The 22,233-nt window shown below is 45.2% G+C and overlaps 1 protein-coding gene across 2 annotated transcripts in view; it reads right to left on the bottom strand.

The window, feature by feature from the left end:
- TRAF3IP1 (TRAF3 interacting protein 1) overlaps positions 1-19,713 on the bottom strand; it is a 29,084-nt gene extending 9,371 nt beyond the window's left edge. The window contains exons 1-13 of one of the 2 annotated variants that reach the window (XM_036386965.2): positions 19,533-19,713; positions 18,933-19,001; positions 17,442-17,603; positions 16,458-16,601; positions 15,864-16,316; positions 15,165-15,242; positions 10,735-10,810; positions 7,417-7,515; positions 5,617-5,698; positions 4,806-4,889; positions 4,396-4,507; positions 3,847-3,883; positions 3,238-3,314 (exon numbers count right to left, since the gene is read on the bottom strand). In XM_036386965.2, the coding sequence (XP_036242858.1) occupies positions 3,238-3,314; positions 3,847-3,883; positions 4,396-4,507; positions 4,806-4,889; positions 5,617-5,698; positions 7,417-7,515; positions 10,735-10,810; positions 15,165-15,242; positions 15,864-16,316; positions 16,458-16,601; positions 17,442-17,603; positions 18,933-19,001; positions 19,533-19,655 (1,596 nt within the window). In that variant the 5' untranslated portion in view covers positions 19,656-19,713. The remainder of the gene's footprint in view (positions 1-3,237; positions 3,315-3,846; positions 3,884-4,395; positions 4,508-4,805; positions 4,890-5,616; positions 5,699-7,416; positions 7,516-10,734; positions 10,811-15,164; positions 15,243-15,863; positions 16,317-16,457; positions 16,602-17,441; positions 17,604-18,932; positions 19,002-19,532) is intronic. The other variant, XM_036386966.2, reaches the window with a different exon arrangement.
- Positions 19,714-22,233: the final 2,520 nt, after the last annotated feature.

The following is a 22,233-nucleotide window of genomic DNA, read 5'->3' as shown; positions in this document are numbered from 1 at the left end:
ATTCTCTAAAATAATTCTCCAGGATTCAACTGTGTCTTCAGCTCTTGTTTTCTGAACTGTCAAGTGCCTGTCACACACTCCAAGCATTTTTAATCATCTTTTCCATTCAACTCTGCTGTCAGGAAAACCACACTTCTCTCTGGATCCCAATTTCAGGAAAACCACACTCCTGTCTGGATCACAATTTTAGGAAAAACCACACTCCTGTCTGGATCACAATTTCAGGAGAACCACACCCCTCTCTGGATCACAGTTTCATAACTAGACTCCTCTCTGGATCACAATTTTAGGAAAACCACACTTCCATCTGGATCACAATTTCAGGAAAACTACACTCCTGCCTAGATCACAATTTCAAGAAAACCACACTTATCTGTGGATCACAATTTCAGGAGAACCCCACCCCTCTCTGGATCACAATTTCAGAATTAGACTCTTCTCTGGATCATAGTTTCAGGAAAATGACACTCCTTTCTGGATCAGGATCTCATGAAAACCACACTTCCCTCTGGATCACAATTTCAGAACTAGACTCCTCTCTGGATCACAATTTTAGGAAAACCACACTCCTGTCAGGATCCCAATTTCAGGAGAACTAGAGTCCTGTCTGGATCCCAATTTCAGAAGAACCACACTCCTCTCTGGATCCCAATTTCAGGAGAACCCTACCCCTCTCTGGATCCCAGTTTCAGGAGAACCCCACCCCTCTCTGGATCACAGTTTCAGAATTAGACTCTTCTCTGGATCATAATTTCAGGAAAATGACACTCCTTTCTGGATCACAATTTCAGAACTAGACTCCTCTCTGGATCACAATTTTAGGAAAACCACATTTCTCTTTGGATCACAATTTCAGAACTAGACTCCTCTCTGGATCAAGAACCACACTCCCGTCTGGATCACAGTATTAGGAGAACCACTCTTCTCTGTGGATCCCAATTTCAGGAGAACCACACTCCTGTCTGGATCACAGTATTAGGAGAACCACACTTCTCTGTGGATCCCAATTTCAGGAGAACCACACTCCTGTCTAGATCCCAATTTCAGGAGAACCACACTTCCCTCTGGATCACAATTTCAGGAGAACCACACTTCCCTCTGGATCACAATTTCAGGAGAACCACACTCGTGTCTAGATCACAATTTCAGGAGAACCACACTTCCCTCTGGATCACAATTTCAGAACTAGAATTCTGTCTGGATCCCAATTCCAGGAAAACCCCACTCCTGTCTGGATCCCAACCACTTCCACAGCACACTCTGCAGAGCAGGAGCACAGAGGAACCTCCTGCAGTAGAAAGCAGCTGCTTGGCCAGGAGATCCCATGGCATTCCAGGAGCTGGGGCAGGTTTCCATGTGATGATGGACTAGGAAGTCAGCAGGTTTTTTTCCAGAATTAGTTCTCTATTCTCAGCACTGCTAACACAGAGCAGGGCTTCAAAAAGTGCAACAAAAGCCAAACAAGTGCTGAATGAATGTTTCAGGGGCTGAAACCCAGCAATGGGACTCAATGGTGATTGTGGTGGGTCACAATTGGCCATTTAAAAATATTTAAGGGGTTAAAAAGGGACTCTTTTAGTTTGTTACTGTCAGTAAGGAAAAAAACCCAACCAGAAAATGCAGCACAGACACCAGAGGAAGCTTCCTGAGCTTGAAATCCATGTGATTGTGTAAATCCTCCCCCATTATCCTGTTCCATGCCCAGTGCTGGACAGGACACACCACCAAAGAGGGCAGCCCAGGGTGAGGGAGTGCTGAGAGACAGCACTAATGAATTCCTAAAGCTCTTCCCAAACTGAGCTGGGAACTGATGATCCAACAGCACCATCTAGTTATAAACCTGGGAACAGGGACAGCTGCAGGGCTTGGGCTCAAGTGGCAGCTCAGAAATGAGCTTTGGAGCTGCTGCAGAAACTCCAGAATCAGCCTGGAACCCTTCTTTGTCTCCAAACAATTCCCTAAAGGCAGAATTTCACCAAGCTGACAAATCTTCCCATTGGGTATCTCATGCCAAGCAGGCAGAGGTGTTTCAGAGACCACCACAAGAAGCACATTTCTAACAAATGGATGCAATTCAGCAGGTTGGGTAAAGCTAAAACCACTCCTAACAGACTGTGGGCAGTTTTCAGAAAACATCTAAAAGTGTTAAAACATCTAAAGGTGTTTTCCTCTTTTTAGAAGGATTCAGTTTCTTCAGTTCTAGAATTATCCATGAGGAATTTGGGCTGGAAGGGACCTTAAAGTCCATCCAGTTCCAACCACTGCCATGGTCAAGGACACATTCCACTGTCCCAGGTGGCTCCAAGTCCCAGGTCCAGCCTGGCCTTGGGCACTGCCAGGGATCCAGGGCCTGTCCACCCTCACAGGCCACAATTCCTAATTCCCAATATCCCACCTAACCCTACCTGGGCTCATCAACCACAGCCCTTGCAATACATGAAAGGAATTTTCTTCCAGGCCTGGATCTCAACCAATCCCAAACTCCAGAAAGGAGGATACTCCCCCAAGAGTCAGATCTGCCATCCCAACTTCCTCAAAGTGCTGGAAAAGAAAGGAAAGCCAGGAGGGGCAGACAGGAGTCTGCTCCCAGAGTCCTCAGGAGTCACCACTGATTTCTCAGAGCTCTGTGAACAGCTCCAACACCACAGAGCATTCCTGAAAAGCATACACGTGGGAAAACCCTAACATACTGAATTGAGATTAAAATAAATGTGATTGGAAGATGTAAGAGCTCATGGAATGCATTCACCTCCCCAAAACATCACGCACTTGTCTCATTTTACCAGACTTTTATCACTGCAGTGCCTCAGTGCCTCTCCCCAGCACACCAAAATGGATTTAGAAACTTTTCATGGGATCAGAGAGTCCATCTCAGTGTTCTGCCTTTGGTGCCTCTCATACCAGGAGCTCTGCAAGGCACACAAAGCCAGAGCTCTCCATTTCAACAGGAAGACACTCAAATATGGGGGATCAAGCTTTTGCTCCTGGTTGTGATCACTGCTAGATCCTTCCCACACACTTTCTAAGTGATCAAAACAACCAAAAACCCCTACAAAACTCAGCAAAAACAAAACCAACCTTCCCCTTCTCAACTGTGGGAAAAAAACACATAAGCAAGACAAGATATGACAGAGAAAAGCTTGATCACAGATGGACTAAAACACATTTAAAGCAAAGGAAAAGGTCACAATTGCAACATCTCATCTCCCAGTTCTTTGAAAGCCATTGCCACCTCACCCTGTCTGTGGTCTGTGATGATTTCTGTGATGCCTCATAATCCTTCTTTGTTTCTAGGATTCTTTTCACCAGCCCACCTGTTGAAAAACCAGGATTTTTCTAAGTATTGATGGACACTTAACAGTTTCAAACATTCAGACAATAAAATAAAACCCAACTGGTTTGTTTTTTTTTTTAATGCAGACAATTTTTAGAGCAACATAAACAGCATTTTATTTTGTATTTTAAACACTGACACACAAGGTATTTGCTATCTGACCTTTTTTCTCCCAAGCTTTTCTAGAACTTGTCTTTAAATCCAACCTCGTATCTCAGAGCTGACAAGCTGTACCTGACACTTGAAGAAATGCTAATTTATGAGCTTTATGCAGAATTTTAAATCCTGCTGACATTGAGGATGCATAGAAAATGTGTCCTTAACACAGTTGCAAATCCAGCTGCACAGGAAAACAAGCCTGGGGAAATAAGTTGGTTTTCCTGCAAACGTTGCAAACTCCTTCCCTCAGGAGGGATTTTAGTGCTCTGTTCAGCACTTTAAGTGTTCAGCATTTGCTTTAAACCCAGGGCTTGATTCTAGATCTGTACAAATATACATAAAAGCAAACCTACCATGCTTTTGATCCTCAACCAGCTCCAATTCTGGCTCCTACACATGCAGGAAGAGAGCTTTAGTTGCAAAAAGTTAACATGGAACTATTCAAAAATATTCAGCTGGAGGATATTTCAACAAGTCAGAGAATCATGGAATGGTTTGAGTGGGAAGAGACCTTAAAGCTCATCCCATCCCACCCCCTGCCATGGGCAGGGACACCTTCCACCATCCCAGGCTGCTCCAACCCCATCCAATCTGGCCATGGGCACTTGCAGGGATGCAGGAGCAGCTACAGCTGCTCTGGGAATTCCAGTCCAGCCCCTCCCCACCCTCCCAAGGAACAATTCCTAATTCCCAATATCCCATCCAGCCCTGCCCTCTGGCAGTGGGAGCCATTCCCTGTGTCCTGTCCCTCCATGCCTTGTCCCCAGTCCCTCTCCAGCTCTCCTGGAGCACCTTCAGGCCCTGCCAGAGGCTCTGAGGTGTCCCTGGATCCTTCTCCTCTCCAGGCTGGACATTCCAAACAAAATATGGAAAAGGCTCAGTCAGCTGCAACAGGAACAAACCTTTGGCATCTCTGGCAGGGGCCCTGCTGTCTCCACCACGAACTGCTCGTCCTCCTCATCAGAAAGCTGCTGCTCCCTGAGCACCCTCGGGGCTGTTTTAGCACTGCTGCTCCTGTCAGGGACACAGGGAGCAGGGGAATGAATGGAAGTACTGAGATCTATCAGAATAAACTGAACTGAGCTAAAAGCCATCAAATATCACAGAATCCCAGAATCATTGAGGCTGGAAAAGTCCAACCTTTGAGCAATTCCCACCCAGAGCACTGAGTGCCACATCCAAGCCTCCCTTGGACACTCCAGGGATGGGGACTCCACTATGAGGTGACCATCCCAAACTGGTGGTGCCAGAGGAGCTGGAAAGGGTGTGCTCCAAGGAACAACCCCCACTCTGCATGTCCCTCATCCCTCACCTTTCTGGGGTTAAGAGCTCGCTGCTCTCCTGATGTTTCACTCGTGGGGGCGCCGGCCTCGCGCTGCCAGGACGGGGAATCCGTCTGCAAGAACAGTGGGAACGGGAAAAATCACCTTCACGAGGGACACAGTGTGGCATTCACAATCTCTGGAAAATCCCTTCGCCCAGGATTGTTCTCCTGGGAAGCTGAGAAGCCTCAGAGAAAAGGAAAACAATTCTTCTCTCATTTGCTTCTCCTGTGCTGTGCTCATGTGGAATGTGTTTGAAGATTGTTTCATTGGATTCTGCTGTGAGTTGTTTTGGCTCTTTGGCCAATCAGGGTTGAGACTCTGGAAAGAGTCAGGAGTTTTCATTATTATCTTTTTAGCAGAGACTCTGGAAGAGTCAAGACTCTGGAAAGAGTCACAAGTTTTCATTATCTTTTAGCATTCAGTAAGTATCCTTTCTGTATTCTTTAGTATAGCATAGCATTCTTTAATATAATATAGTATTATAATGTAATAAATTAGCTTTCTGAGAACATGGAATCAGATTCATCATTCCTGCCTGCCACAGGGGTGCCTGCAAATACAACAACACAGCAACACAAGCCTTTGCTGAGCAAAAACAAAAAAAAAAAAAACCCTCAAACATTCAAATTGAAAAGCAAGTTCACCTTATCCATAACGCCATCCTTATGGAATTGCACTAAGGAAATGCAAAGTTCTCCTCAAAAACTGTACTAAAAATTTTACTCCAAAATTTTACTGAAGATTTTACCCCATGGAGCAGTTTCTGGGTTGAGAAGGGAAGAAAGGATGGAAACACACCTTTGGGCAGGCCGAGGTGGGACATCAGGAAGTGCTTCACCATTTTCAGGCTTCTCAGGAGCTGCGTTCTCCGCTTCTCTTTCTATTAAACAAAACACCATAAGAGTGGGGCTTAGCTGGGCCAGGAAAACCTCAGTTATTTATGAGAGTATTTGGAATCTTAGCACTGCACTGAAAAAAAACCACTTAAATTTCTTCATTTTTGTAAGTATCTTAATATTGTGTAATTCCCTCCTCTGTGAAAATGACATCATCTCACTCAATGCTTTTGTTTCCCTTAACCTCTTATCTTCCCCTACTGGGATTCTTGGTTGAGGTGGTGGCTACTCCTTGAGTAAAGCCTACTCAAAGCATCTAAACTCAGCCCAATTATTTTTAAAAATTCTATAATCCAGCACAAAAAGAGAAAAAAGCATTAGAGAATGTTCTTAATGCTTCTTAAAAAGCACATTTCTCCTGTTAAAAGTTTTCAACTATGTTTGATGCTACTCTTTTGTCACTGGAATGTTACTGAGTCTCTGGCAAATTAATCTGTAAATAACAAACAGACTGATTTTTTTTTAGAAAAGTTCTACTTATTCTGCAATCTGATCAAGTTAGGTATGAAGCACACAACAGGAATTACATCCAGAACCTGAGAACTACTCCCAGGGCCAGGAAAATTGGGATAGAGAGCCTTGTTGCTCTGCAACAAAATATAACTGAAACAGACAGAAATAATGCTCTAAAAGATCCAGGAAAATCAGTTTACTTCAGCTAATAAACAATGTTTTATAATCCTGGGCTCATGGAGTGGCTTAGATTTGGATCTTAAAGGTCCTGAACCTAAAAAATGAGGGGTTTACAGTGCCTTGGTGAATAAAACTGAAAAACAAGATCAGTCAATAAAATAAAGGTTGAGCTCAATAGTAAAGGTTGGACTTGATGATTTTGGAGATCTTTTCCAACCTTCATTATTCTTCTGATCCTGAATATTTGGTTCTTAAACCACTAGGGGATCCAATCCAAATCCATAATGAACCTGGGGGTACTCCTCTTACATCCATCCCAACTATACCATAAATGTCTTTTCCACCCCAAATGCATTCCAAAGGACAAGACAGCTCCAAGAGATGAAAAGGAATTTGCATGGAAGTTCTTCCAGCTGGGGAAGGTCACACAAATGTCTTGGCCATCCATCCATATTTCATTAGGCTGCCACAGCCACAAGGCCCTGGAGGCCAAAGGTGGGCTGGGAACACCTCCCACATCCATGGGATCCATCTTGCCAACCAGCTCAAGCATCTGCAGCTGGAGAGAAAAAAAATGCATCTTTTTGCTGCAATTTCAGCTCCTCCTCCTGCACTTTGCTTCCATGGCTCTGTGTGTGTTGTGGCTGGATCCACATCCATGCCTTGGGAGCAATATCCAGCTTGGGGGGGAAACGGAGGAGTAAGAAAGAATGCAGGGATGGAATTTTCCTCTGGAATCCTGTAAAATGCAAATGCTGAGACTCCCAAATAGTTTCACAAAAAGGCAACGTGCAAAGATTCCCTTCTTACAGAGAACAAGTCACCAAGGGATTTAGGTGCAGCATTTGCCTCTTGGAAAACAGAAGAATAAGAAAAAGGAAAATAAAAGTAATTGCTTTATCAGGGGATAGACATTTTTCAAGGCAGAGTATGACTCAGATGTCATTAAAACACACAGCAGCACTTGGATTAAGTGTAAATCACCCTCCTTACATCATTTAGCTGCATGGATTTGACCCAAACCCTCCAGCTGGGCTTTCCATGGCAGCCACCCTTTAACTTTCCCTACCTTTCTGTTTTTCTGCAAGGCCTGGTTCATTTTTCTCCTGCAGCTCAGCAGCACCATCCTCTGAAATCCCATCTGCCACACTCCTCGTGTCCACAGCTCCTGTAAGAAAACAGTTTATAGTCAAATGAAACCCAAGAGCCAATAAAAATTCAAAATAAAAAGCCATGCTAAATACCTGCTAGGACTTCTTTAAGGGCTACCCTAGTTTAATAAACCCTCTTCAGTGTCAATAAATCACATTCAAGGTGCACAAAGACTTTTTAATGAGTGCTGACTGAACTCCTGAAAGCTGAAATATTCAGTATAAGCCTCTACAATTTATCTGCCCACGGAGAAGAGACATTTCCTCCTGTTGTACATTGATTTATTTCCAATTAATAGAAGATAAAATAGAAAGCTCTGATCATCATCACCAGTGTGCAACGTGCATCAGCACAGCTCCAGAAAGTTTTCCAACCCTCTGGATTATTCACCTATGGCAAGCTCACTGTGTCAGAAAAGAAAGAGGGGTAATGCCCCAAAATATTCCTGGCTCTGATGAACTACAATTTGAATGCTGCATTAGGAAAAGAGGAGTGTTTTAAAATACTCACCCAAAAGTTATTCCCTGTATTAAACTTATCAGGAAAACTGGATTCTGGTGTTAGAGGGACAATCCCATAAATATGGGGTGTCTGGTCCTTACAGTTTAGTGCCATATTAAACAAATATTGAAATTTTGGGAAATAAGTTATAGGATCAGCTAAGGATCACTAAGTAGTAAAATAAGGCTGCAGTTTTAATGGAATCCAGACAGGGGTTTTTCAGCTGCCAAATTACTCAGACTTCACAGCACAGGAGATGTGACATAAAAATTTCAATTTTCTAGCACCAACTTGAATGAGGCTCCTAAATTAACACACATATGGGGGGGGGGGGGGGGTTTGCAATGTATTTAAGGTGCCCAAACAAGGCTATTCATTATCCTGAAAGCAGGACTGATATAACTCCAGTATTTTACCTCAGACACATGGAAACCTAAAACAGAAATCCAAAAAAAAAAAAAAAAAAAGTGAGAACTTGGGAAGACATCCAGCAGCACATGATCTCTTTATATAAATTATTAATAATGAGATTGGAAAATTAAGTGCGTGAAGATTTTCATGCACCAATTTTTAACCAGAACTGGCTGTTATTAACAGGCATCAATTCACAGGTGTCACTGAATTTTCTGAACAGAGACATTAAAGTGATTTATTATTTTATTCTTCTTTAGGATTCAAACACCAGGGGCACAATCACTGAAATAAGAGGAGGGGGAAAGGCACTGAAATACAAACAGAAATTGCAGTTCCACTGCTGCTCTGTCTGAGCTCTGGGTACAAGCCACTTTTATGCCTTATCCAGGAGGTTCTCCAGGCTCTTCCTCTTGCCTTCCTACACAAAGGGATAGCAGTGCTAAGCTAAGATTCCTTTCCTCCTGATGAGCAATTATTTGGGATATTCTGAAGATAATCCACTTTCCAGTCAGAGTGTAAACACAATATTTAAAGGCTGAACTACAAAAGTTGGTGACACAATGTTGAAGCCCACCAGAACCTAGGCTAGTTCTGAACCCTCTAGCAGCCACTAGAGGAGTGGGGAACAGCTGGGGATTGGGGGATTGGGGTGTGCCCACAGCTGAACCTGAAGAGCTGCAAGCTCTGCAGTGCACACTGCTACAAGGTGACTCTTGCTTCAGCAGGCAAAGGAGGAGGCTCTTTGTCTTGAGGTTCCACAGGGAAAGTTTACTCCAGGTGAAGGGGGTAAGGCAGAAAAGCCCCAAACACCTCAGTGCAAGAGTTTAAATACAGCTACAAACCAGGCTGTGGATACAGAAAACCAACCAATAGGAGGATTTCAAGGGTGGAGCAAGGGGATTAACACTGTGGGACCAATCAGGATAGGGGAAGGAGAAGGAAAAGACACATGGGCCAATGGGGCATCATGGATTAGGGGATTTGCAAGTGGGTGTTTCAATCAGGGGTTGGCCCAGGGGTGAGTGGCAGGGAAAGAGAGGCAGGATCACCTTGACAGACAGGGAAAGAGGGGCAGGATCACCTTGAGAGGCAGGGAAAGAGGGGCAGGATCACCTTGAGAGGCAGGGAAAGAGGGGCAGAGTCACCTTGAGAGGCAGGGAAAGAGGGGCAGGATCACCTTGAGAGGCAGGGAAAGAGGGGCAGGGTCACCTTGAGAGGCAGGGAAAGAGGGGCAGGATCACCTTGACAGACAGGGAAAGAGGGGCAGAGTCACCTTGAGAGGCAGGGAAAGAGGGGCAGGATCACCTTGAGAGGCAGGGAAAGAGGGGCAGGATCACCTTGAGAGGCAGGGAAGGAGGGGCAGGATCACCTTGAGAGGGGCAGGATCACCTTGACAGACAGGGAAAGAGGGGCAGGATCACCTTGAGAGGCAGGGAAAGAGGGGCAGGGTCACCTTGAGAGGCAGGGAAGGAGGGGCAGGATCACCTTGAGAGGGGCAGGATCACCTTGAGAGGCAGGGAAAGAGGGGCAGAGTCACCTTGAGAGGCAGGGAAAGAGGGGCAGGATCACCTTAATAGACAGGGAAAGAGGGGCAGGGTCACCTTGAGAGGCAGGGAAGGAGGGGCAGGATCACCTTGAGAGGGGCAGGATCACCTTGAGAGGCAGGGAAAGAGAGGCAGAGTCACCTTGAGAGGCAGGGAAGGAGGGGCAGAGTCACCTTGAGAGGCAGGGAATGGACTAAAACAAAGGGAGGGGAAAAGCTTGAGGGACAGCTTTAAGGGAAGGTACAACTTAGGGGAAAAATCAACTTGGGGAAAATGTGGGGGGATAACAGAATGAACCATTTAACAATAACTTAATGAAATAAACAGGAAGCACAGCATCATAATTGCAAGGAAGCACCTCCACAGAGAAATAATTGATTTGGAAAGCCTGGACCAACTGTCTATGAAACCAAATTAAAACCATTGCAACCTTCACTTTGCTCTGCTGTAAACGTTTAACAAATGTTACATGTCAGAAATAGTTGCAGACAAGTCCAAAAGCTCGTTTAGAGAATAATTACACAGAAATTACCAAAAGCAGGCTGAATTTCTGTCTGCAACTGTGCACAGGGAAATGAGAGAAAACTGAACTGAATCTCAGTTCCTATATCCCAAATCCAGGCAGGAGAATTGCCTCTTGGATTCACAAATGCAGGCTGGGAGTACAAACCAAACCCTGGCAATAATAAACAGGGATATTTCAGTATTTCTGCTATTCCTACTCAATAACCCTGCAGCATATCTGATAGAAATAGCAATATCCTCCCTGTGGTTACCTTCTCCTCCAGGCTTGGAGGGATGCCTTGATGCTTTTACTGAAGGCTGCTTTGATATCCTTGCAGGAGCTTCATTCTGGAAAAAAACAAAACAAAACAATAAAAGACCAGAAATTTATATAACAGTAGATCTAAATATTATATCATTATACCTGAAATTTACTTCCTTGTGTTGCTTTTCTAAGTATTATACAGAGCAAATATTGACCCCAGAATTGATCCACACATTTATGTTGAGTTTATTTCCCTCAAAGCCTGTGGATATTTTTTCCTGGATGATAAATTGCAGCTGTTTTCTTTCACATGAACTTATTTGATGGAAGAACAACTTCCAAATGGGAACTAAGAGTATCCAACCTTGTGGAATGAAAAGGTCATAAAAAGGAAGATGATTCCTACAATCACCTCTGTGTTACAGCTGCATCAGATACACAGCTCCTCTTTGACCTGCTGCAAAATCTTTTAGACTTCATTCCAAAAGAGAAGCAAGGATTTCAAAAATTGTGCTACCAGGTTTGCCCAGTCCATTACTTAAATGGCAACTTCCCTGGATAAAAATCCTGCCTAATATCCCAAATCCTGAAATAAGTTTAGCACCTCCCAGGATCTCCTTCTTTATGTGCTTTTTTTTCCAGTTTTCATCCAAGATTTTTTGTCAGACCTGCTGATCATCATTAAGGTTGGAAAAAACCTCCATTGATAACCTGAGAATCACAAATTCTGCCTTTTTTTGCCATCAAAGAATAGTTTGAGTAGAAGGGACCTTAAAGCTCATCCCCTTCCACCCCCTGGCCTGGGCAGGGAATCCTTCCACCAGAAGTGTTTTTCCTCTTTACAAATTCTGGCATGTTCTAAGGAAAACCAGACAGAATTCCAATCTTGAAGTGGTTCATCTTAATTTGAATTCTCCATAATAACATCCACAAGACCAACACTATGGGAGGAGGGAAAAGAAAGCTCTTATCCCATCAGGAGCACATCTGGCACAGTGCAGCCCCAGCAGCTCTCTGGGTGAGGTCATTATTAGCACAGGTGGGGAGGGGGCTGCCAATAGGTGCTGAGGCTGCTGCAAGAGGGGATTTGGTCATTTATTTATGTGGCTACAAACAGAATTTTTGTGGAGCCACATGTGCAGCCTGGCAGCAGGTGCAGGGTGAAAGCTGACGTTTACTCACTATGGCAGCACACCAAAACAGAAAGCCCACAATATTTATGATTGGGGGGCTTTCCAAAGGGAGATAAAAGAGGTTATTCCCCTTCAAGACTTTGAAAAGCAGCCACCAGAGCCATTAAAGGGAAATCTTGCACTTCATCTCACACCATGCTGGAAAAACACATTACAGCAGAATCCTTGATGGATGCATGCACGCTTCCCAGTCCTGAGTAATTATGTTTCCACGTGGAGAGGATCCAGAGCCTTCTGCAAACCATCCAGGCTGCTGCTTTGTCCTCATTATTAACCTTTAAAGAGGCTGAATTTCACTTCAAGACAGAAGAAAATGTTTGCTGGTGTTTCAGAGCTCATTCTAAAATAAGCCACTGTGATTCCCCCCTCTAATTCATCAGCTCTACTGATGGTTTTCTAATAATAAATAAGAATTAGGTCTGTGAACAGCAATTTCATTCCATCAACCCTCCACAGTAATTTTCTTCTAATTAAATCCACAGTGCCAGGAGGTATCTTCCCATCTCTACAATAGAAAATGTGCAGGTATCATTTTATGTAAGTAAAACCACATACAAGGAAAGCTCTCCACTTGCTGAGGCCAGTTTGAGTGCTGTGCTGGTAAGATTTGTTAGGAAAATATCAATCAATTCTCTTTTCCTCACCTAAAATCTCACAAGATGATGCTCTATTGGTATTAGATCCTGCAAATGAAAACTGCTCAAACACAAAGAAATGAGGAAAATCTCTGTTTTAAAAGCAGTTTAAAGGATGAATTTCTGGTGTAGTGACACCAAAGAGAGAGGGACATTCCCAGGTCCAGAACAGAAATGTTTTAGCCACGTCCTGCAGATTTCCATGAAGTGATTCTCTCTGCTGTCCTTTTTTTTTTAATTCCACAGTTTCATTACATAACCTACCGAAGTTCCAAGAGGAACAGAAGTTCATTAGGCAGGACTCAGAGGCTGCTTTCAGTGACCACTTCCAGAGCAATAGGGTTTTCAGGGCAAATGCAAACCCATTCTACAGGTGGCCAGAAATGACAGGATATTACAGAAAGCTTTAGCCAAGAGCTCCAGCTGCCTTGGGAAACATGGAAGAGACTTTTCCAAGGTGTTTGGCCTCAGGGGAAAATGATTTACCTGTTCTGCAGCCACTTCCAGCACCAGATGCTCTGTGACCTCCCCCACCTCCTATCAAGTCTAAACAATAATGATCTTCATTATTTATAAGGTCCAAAAGGCCATTTTAAATCTGATTTTTCCCTGAGATGGACTGAGAGTGAACAGAACACGACTCAACCCTGATCCCAAACTGCAGGATGCAAGAGCCAGCCTTGAGGCAGCTTCTGATTGCCATGTGGTAGCCAAATGTCTCTTAATTCCCACTTATCCCTGCTTTCTTCTAGCTCCAGAAAATTATGGATATCCATGTGATGACTACTGCACACTGGGTAACACAAAGAGTTTCTTTAGCAACAGAAAAATTACATTTAAATTATAAAAATAAGTCAGCCTTAAGTAGATTTGAAAGCTGGCATCAATAATTAGCAGCAAGAAAAACTGAGATTTGCATAAATAGAGAAAATCTCATTCAGCAAAGTCAGGGACTAAACTTTAAGTGACAGCTTAGCTGTACATGTAGAATACTAAAAAAAAAAAAAATCTAAATGGATCTGTTCTCTGAAGTAAATGTAGTAAAAAGGTAAAGAGATTAATCCTGAGGGGAAAAAACAGTGGCTGACTGGTGGGTATTGCCTCAAACTGCTTCACTTCTATTATAATAAATAGATATATTCTGTAACTATCTATAGAAAAAGATAAAAAGCTAAAGAGAGATGCTGAAGATTTGTTAATTCTGCAGCAGAGACCACAAAATAAGATTCATAATTCTTCATGTGCACAGAAAGTTGTTTGCCTTCTTTTGAATCCATTTATTTTCTCTGCCACGTGACTCAGGTGGAACCACAATTGGGGTAAATCCCTGGAAATAAGGGCTGGGAAACTCCTGGGAGGACCAGAAGATCAACCCCAGTCCCTGAGATGCAATTTCCAATGAATTCCTGCTGGAGTTTCCTCTAAATCACTTTGTGCAGCTATCTCAGCTCCCAAAATTCACTGGGCACGTTTTTCTGTCACCCTTCCCTTCCCCAGGTTTAAAATGGTGACATTTGCCATGCTCTGCTCTCAGGTTTGTGTTTTCAGCATCTCAGAAAACGAGCAGCCTCCCCTGTTACGCAGGCAGGCAGAGGCAGGAATGTCCTCTGGATCTCAGGTAATAATTCCAAAGCCTTGGAATCCCTCCCAAAAGCACTTAGGAGGGGAAATGAAACTTTACTGCCCCACTGCATTATTGTGGTGCCCAAGAGCACGATGAGAGCTTGGGATGAGGCTCAGAATTTCCATTAGAGACCCAATTTGCAGGAAGTTTGACTTGGCCATGAATATTTGCTGGAGGCTAAAAAAAAAAAAAACCAAAAAACTCTTTTATAAGCTCTCCCTCCCAGTGCCAATAACTTAAAGAGTTTGGTTGGACTGGAGTCAAGGAAGAGCCATAAATTTGTCATCTCATGGGGGAAGACACAATAATGACAGTGGGCCCAGAGACTCCTGCTAGAGTTGGGATCCTGCCTGGTTTTTCCTCAGCCTGTGCTGCTTTAGGTTCATTTACTGAAGTCTCCCCCTTTAACATTTGGCCACGTGGCTCCATAATTCCCCAAATTGCCTCAGGTCATCAGGAAGCAGCAGATGGAGGCACAAGTGGTGACACAAGCAGCAGCTCCTGTGCAGAGGCATTGAGCTGCTCCTCCAGCTGCAAAAACCATGGACCCTCAAACAACACTGGACTCCTTTTCTTTCCAAAACAGTAACTTCTGCTAAAATTCAAAAACAAATACAAAAACCCTATCAGCTTCCCAGGAAAGATTCTGAGGAATGAAGAAAACTCATGGCAGGGAGTTGGAAGAGATGAGCTCTAAGGTTCTTCCCACCCCAACCAGTCTGTGATCCTAAGAAGTGTCCAAAATATGAATACACAGAAATAAAATCTGCAAAATAAAATAAACTGAGTAGACTTTTTTTTTTGTCCAAGCTCAGAGAAATTTTTAATAAATAAACAACCAAAAATCCCAGGGAAGCCTCTATTTCATGTATTTCCCAGCCCTAAAACTTGCCATTTACCTACCTTTCAACCCTGCATTGTTTTTGAGCAGATTCCCAAATCAAAATGCAACAGTTTGGTTATTCCTACCTCCTCCACTACTAACCTCAGTGTCTGGCTGGCACTTGCTGTCTTTAGTTGGCCTCTGTGGTTTTCTATGCAAGGATTCTTCAGAATCGGAGGGCTGGAAAGAAATGAACTGGTTTAGATTCAGGAGAAGCATTTTGGTGCCCATCAGTCCTGAATTTCTACCAAGAGAACAGAAAGGCAGGATAGGAAATATTTAGAGGAAATAGAAGAGTAACAAAAAGAAAGGCAAATGAAGAGGTGGCTCTCAGGGCAGTTTAGGGCCTATAATCCTTAGAATATCCAGGAATCCTAAACTGGTTTGGGTTGGAAGGGATCTTAAAGACCATTCAGTCCCAACTCTGAGAAGGCCTCCAGAAACCTGCAGGGAGCCAACAAGAAAGATGGAGAAGGACTTGGATAAAGGCCTGGAGTGACAGGACACAGGGAATGGCTCCCACTGCCAGAGGGCAGGGCTGGATGGGATATTGGGAATTAGGAATTGTTCCCTGGGAGGGTGGGCAGGCCCTGGCACTGCCCAGAGCAGCTGTGGCTGCCCCTGGATCCCTGGCAGTGCCCAAGGCCAGGCTGGACACTGGGGCTTGGAGCAGCCTGGGATAGTGGAAGGTGTCCCTGCCATGGCAGGGGTTTGGAACAAGGTCCCTTCCTGCTGGATGAGCAGGAACACAAACATGGAAGGCCTGGGCAAAGTTCTTCCCCAAAATAACACTTCAATTACCTTTTTCTCTGCTTTCTCCTTCCCATGTTCCCTGAGATGTTCCCCATCTTTTCCTCTGTCCCGATCTCTTCTTCTCTCTCTGTCTTTCTCTCCTTCTCTGTCCCTGGCCTTGTCTTTGTCTCTTCCTTTCAGCCTGTCCTTTTCTCTTCCTCCTTCATGTCTTTTCTCTCTTTCCTGTCCTTTATCATGCCTGAGGTCCTCTCCTCGCTCTGAGTCTCCTTTTCCTTTGGTTTTTTCTGTTTCTCTTCCTTGCTTGGTCATTCTGCTTTTGCCTCCTTCCCTCTCTTGTTTTTCTCCTTCCTTTGAGGTGTCTCTTTCAGGTTCTTTGTGCCTCTCTTCATTATTCTTCTGTTTATCCCTCTCCTTTTCTCTTTCTCTGCTCTCTTTCAAATCTCCTTTGGGTTTTCTGTCTCTGCTGGGGCTTCTGTCTTTAATTTCAGTGTCTCTCCTGCTCTAAAAAGAAAGCAAATACTAAAAATTAAATTCCAACACATGGCAACTCAATCACACAGTGACTCTACAAATACAAAAATGTTAAAAATACCCCAAACAAACAAATCATGGTACCCCACTATCCCCCAAAAATGCAACTGCTACCTCTTTATCCTTATGGCTTTTTTGTTCTTCTGCTTTGGGCTCTCTGCTTTCTTTATGTCGAGGTTTAGAGTGTGGAGGTTTCCCTTTAGCATCAGCTTTTTCCCCAGCCAAGACCCTTTTCACAGCAGCATCACTTGACAGCTGCAAGGAACAGAAAAACACCACTGAAATGAGTAAATTGTTTCATTAAATAATTAATGTACTAATTATTATTTTAAGAATGTAACAATTCAGTGCAAAAACATAATAATTCCGTGAAAGAATGCAATATTCTGTGTATGAACAGCTCCTGCAGTTGTTTTTAAACAGTTATCAAATTTCTCCATTATTGTACTTCCATAATCAAAGAAAAGCACAGTGGAAAAATGACTTTCATTCATTTTTCAAATCTCTCTCACAACTGAGAGATTTGACTGAAAGAAGGCAAAGCCAAAGGTGAGCAACTGCTTGTACAAGTAATGCATCTGTATCCCAAAATTTTAAAGGTTCTGGAGCTTCATTTTATGCTTCAAATCTAATAAATATTATTAGAAGACAAACAAATAAAGTGAACAACAGTGAATAATAAACCCCTTAATATTCAGAATGCATTTGTGTGGGAAGCTGGCTCAAATCTTGCTAAAGATCATGAACTCTCTACCTGCTGCTCCTGAGGGGTGACAAAATGTTTCTGCTGTGCAATTAATGCCAGCGGAGGAGTAATTAAGGCACAGAATCATTTGGGTTGGACAAGACCTCCAAGGTCACAGAGTCCAAGCTGTGACTGATGCCCAGAGACCTGAGTGCCACTTCCAAATGTTCCTTGGACACCTCCTGGAATGGGGACTCCAACCTTCCCTGGGCAGCCCCTCCAAGCCCTGAGCACCCTTTCCATGGGGAAATTCCTGCTGGTGTCCACCCTGAGCCTCCCCTGGCCCAGCCTGAGGCTGTTCCCTCTGCTCCTGTCCCTGTTTGCATGAAATCCGTGTAATTCTGTCCTACCTTGTTCAAGCAGCACTTCCCAATGGCCTGCAGGAATTCATTGGTTTTCTCAGGCTCGTGTCCAGCCACAACTCGTGCTGGTTTCACTGACAGTGGCTCTCCTGTCACCATCACAACAGCATCGATGGCCTTCTGAAGGAAGTTGATTTTGGAGTCCTTATCCTGGTAAAAGAGCAATTAAGAGAAACTTTTATCTCCACAGTTATTATCATGATTGTTTTAGCTTCACAATGATACTTGACAAATAACCTGTCCCAACTGCCCTTCAATAAAGATGATGTCTTCCAGTGGTTACATAAAATCAGAAGTAAAAAAAAATAAAGGACCAAATAAACAAAGTAAAGCCAAGTGAAATTTCACAGAAGTCCTTACAGTTAAGGAATCCTCATGATTTCAGTCTTCCTTACAGCTCTCTCCTATTGATTGGTCAGATAAAAATTATTCTCCTGATCCTATACAACTCCAAGAGAGATCACAGTAAGGAGGCAGCCGACTCTTCCTCCTGACCAGTTTTGGGAAGAGGAACTCAAGGTTTTGAGACATTTTTCCCCACAGTCCAGGATTTTGATCTCCTCTGCCTGAGCTCTGGAAAACCCCATGGACTCTTGAAAGAAATGTGTGAAAGAAATTCTCAGAGAGGTAGCAGCACACAGATGCAGCAAAGACCTGCTCAGGAGCTGCTGGGAAATCTGCTTTTTGGGCCAACAAGGACACTATCAAAAAAAAACCAACAAGTTAGTTATAAATTACTTAATTGTAGTTATCCTGACAGCAGTAGGAGCAGTCACAGCAACAAGCACATGCATTAATCAGTGACCAAAACGTGCAAGAACTGGCTGGAGGGATGAGAAGTCAGAGCTCACACTTCAGTTGCTATGTTAAACAAACACCATGGGATCAGCTGCCTAAGTGGCAACACACAAAAACTGCTTTGTTTGCCAGGAATCAGCAACCAAAGCTCCCAAATCAGGCTTGGAGTTGGGGAACTTGGGATCAGCTCAGCCAAAAATCACAGGAAAGCAGTAAACAGAGAGAGTAAAGTCACCCTTGGACTTAAGAAAAGGAGTTTTCAGTAATAGTATTAACCTCCTCTTTCAGTAATCAGCCAGTTTTATACTGGAATAAAGCTCCTATGGAATGCATATCCTAGACAGGTGAGTCCTGGGATATTTAACACAGATATTTAATGTATATATCTATATACCATATATATGTGTTTGTACATACACACAAATAGAGAGAGCAGTAAGTTTAGGGCCATGGATTCTCTTGAGATTCCACAAAAGTCTTTAAAACCAAAAATTTGCACACAAATTTATAGGTGTTCTCCCCATGGAAAGTACAATATAACCCACTGGTGGGAACTTTAACAACTTCTTCAAAAAAATAACAACAGCTCCTTGGTGCTGAACACAGAGAAGACCAGAAGAACCTTGTGGCAAGTTGCAAAAAACCCTGAAAGCTAAATAAATAAAGAAGTCTTATGCCCACCTTAACATTATCTGACTTCAACTCGAAATCTGTGTAAAGTCCTCTCAGAAAACCTGTCACTCTGATCACCTAAAAAACAGAAGAAAAGGGGTAAGTCAAGAACATTTAAAGCTCAATAAACCTTGTGGGGCAGCAGGAAATGTGTTCTTCATGGAAAGGGTGCTCAGGCATTGGAGTGCCCGGGGAAGGCCTGGAAGTGGCACTCAGTGACACGGTGGGCATCGGGCACAGGCTGTGCTCAGACATCCCGGGGGGCTTTTCCAACCTCAGCTATTCCGGCATTCTCTGGTATTTCGCTATCCCAGGCTGCTCCAAGCCCCGGTGTCCAACATGGGACACTTCCAGGGGCAGCCACAGCTTCTCCGGGCACCCTGTGCCAGGGTCTGCCCACCCTCACAGGGAACAATTCCTTCCCAAAACCCCACTCAACCCTTTTCTACCGCTTCAGGTGCCTCTCCCATCCCAAATCCCCCAAACTCACCCCAAAACCCCGTGACTTCCCACCCCAAACCCCCGTGATTTACGCAGCGCTCCGGGCACGCCCCACACGCCGGGGGAGGCCCGCGGTGCCGCGGGTGCCTCAGCCCCACACGCCCCCACCTCGCTGATCAGGTCGTGCAGGTAGCGGAAGGGCGGCTTGCTCAGCAGCGCGTCGGTGAGCGGCGGCTTGCGGATCACCTGCCCCAGGGTCTCCCGCGTTTGCCGCGACACCGCCTCGTTCATCGCGGCCGGGCCGGGCCGGGCCGGGCCGGGCCGGGGCTCGAACCGGGATTGCGGCGGGGCCCGCCCGCCCCCGGCCCCGCGGCGCTCCCGGCGTGCCCCGCGCGGCGCGCGCGCGGCCCGTTGCTAAGGGGCAGCGCGGCCATAGCAACGGGCACGCCCCGCGCCGCCCTCAGGGGAGGAAAAGGCCGGGAACTGCCCCCAAAAGCTCGGAAACTGCCCTAAAAAGCCCAGGAACTGCCTCAAAAACCTCGGAAACTGCCCTAAAAACCCCAGGAACTGCCTCAAAAATCTTGGAAACAGCCCTAAAACCCCCAGGAACTGCCTCAAAACCCTCGGAAATTGCCCTAAAAACCCCAGGAACTGCCCCAAAAACCTCGGAAACTGCCCTAAAAACCCCAGGAACTGCTCTAAAAACCTCGGAAACAGCCCGAAAAAGCCCAGGAACTGCCTCAAAAATCTCGGAAACTGCGCTAAAAACCCCAGGAACTGCCCCAAAAACCTCGGAAAGTGCCCTAAAAACCCCAGGAGCTGCCTCAAAAACCTCGGAAACAGCCCTGAAAATGCCAGAAACTGCCTCAAAACCTCGGAAACAGCCCTAAAAACCCCGGGAACTGCCTCAAAAACCTCGGAAACTGCCCTAAAAACCCCAGGAACCTCCTCAAAAACCTGGGAAACAGCCCGAAAAAGCCCAGGAACTGCCCCAAAAAAACCAAGGAACTGCCTCAAAAACCTAGGAAACAGCCCTAAAAACCCCAGGAACTGCCTCAAAAATCTCGGATACTGCCCTAAAAACCCCAGGAGCTGCCCCAAAAACAGCCCTAAAAACCCCGGGAACTGCCTCAAAAACCCCAGGAACTGCCTCAAAAACCTGGGAAACTGCCCTAAAAACCCTCAGGAACAGCCTCAAAAACCTTGGAAACAGCCCTAAAATCCCCTGGAACTGTCCTAAATACACTGTACACAGCACCAAGCAGCCAGGAACAGTCCCAAAAATCCGGGAACTGCCCTAAAAACCTGGAAACAGCCCTAAAAATGCTATAGACAGCCCCAGACCTATGGAAACTGCCCCACAAACCCGGGAACAGCTCTCAAATCCCTGGAAACAGCCCCAAAACCCCCCAAAAGAGCCCAAAAAACCACAGAAACAGCATCAAAATCCCAGAAAACAGTCAAAAACTATGGAAACAGCCCCAAAACCCCCACAACAGCCCAAAACCCTCTGGAAACAGCCCAAACCCACTGAAAACAGCCCCCAAATCCCCCATAAACTGCCCCAAAACTCCCAGAAATACCCCCCAAACCCCTGAAAAAAGCCCCAATACCACTGTAAGCAGTCATCAAACCCTTGGAAACAGCCCCAAATGCCTCCTAAACATTCCCAAAAACCCCTGGAAACAGCCCCAAAAAGCACAGAAACAACCCCAAAATTCCTGGAAACAGTCCCCCAAAGCGCCAGAAACGGCCTCAAACTCTTGCAAACAGCCCCAAAATCCCCAGTAACAGGCCAGAAACCCTGGAAACAGCCCCAAAAGCTCCAGAAACAGACCCTAAACTTTTGGAAACAGCCCCAAAAAAACCTGGAAATAGCCCCCAAAAACTCAGAAACGGCCCCAGAATCCCTGGAAACAGCCTCATATCCATGCCCCCCACCCCTCAGCTCAACAGGCAGTGAATAAATTTTTTGGGGAGAGATCCAACACAAGAAAAACAGGGACTGTATGGAGCAAATCCAGAGAGCAGAGAGATGCTCCAGAGGGCTGGAGCCAGGCTGGGGGTGTTGACCTGGAGAAGGCTCCAGGGAGAGCTCAGAGCCCTTTCAGGGCCTAAAGGGCTCCAGGAGAGCTGGAGAGGGACTGGGGACAAGGCATGGAGGGACAGGACACAGGGAATGGCTCCCACTGCCAGAGGGCAGGCATGGATGGGAGATTGGGAATTAGGAATTGTTCCCTGGGAGGTGCTGGCACAGTTTTTAGAGCAGTTGTGGCTGCCTCTGCATACCTGGCAGTGTCCCAGGCCAGGCTGGATGGGGCTTGGAGCAGCCTGGGATAGTGGAAGATGTCCCTGCCCATGGCAGGGGGTGGCACTGGATCACCCACACCATTCCAACCCACACCCTTCTGTAAAAGAAAAATTAGATTTGGGAATGAAAAGAGCCATTACAAAGCAGATCAAACTGGGCTTAGTGCAGACAAGGAAACTTTTCCAGGAAAAAGGAAGCAGACACTTCCATGCCAAGTGGGTCATTTCACCTGGGCTCCTGCCAGCAGGTGCTTGAGGGAAGTGAATTTTACCTTCCCCCCCAACCCTGTCTGAGGTTGCCAGACAGGCTCTGCCTCCAGGCCCTGGTGATCCTGGGAAGAACAGGAGGTGTTGACAGCTTCCACATCCCAGGGCATCGGAACAAGTCTCAGAGGAAGCAAGAACACTGGGAAGAAGCTGCTCTGGGGAAGAGGGATGTGTTTTTTTTGGGTTTGTGTGCTTTGTCTGGGTTTTTCCATTGACTCTTGAGGAAGCATCTGAGATGCCTGAGGAGGAATCTCAGGGAGGGAGTTTAAATTTGGCCTCATGAGCTCATTTT

This window comes from Molothrus ater, chromosome 7 (assembly GCF_012460135.2).
Source record: "Molothrus ater isolate BHLD 08-10-18 breed brown headed cowbird chromosome 7, BPBGC_Mater_1.1, whole genome shotgun sequence".
Taxonomy (NCBI): domain Eukaryota; kingdom Metazoa; phylum Chordata; class Aves; order Passeriformes; family Icteridae; genus Molothrus; species Molothrus ater.
Note: the sequence above shows the minus strand (reverse complement) of the source record. Positions and strands in the feature narration are given on the sequence as shown.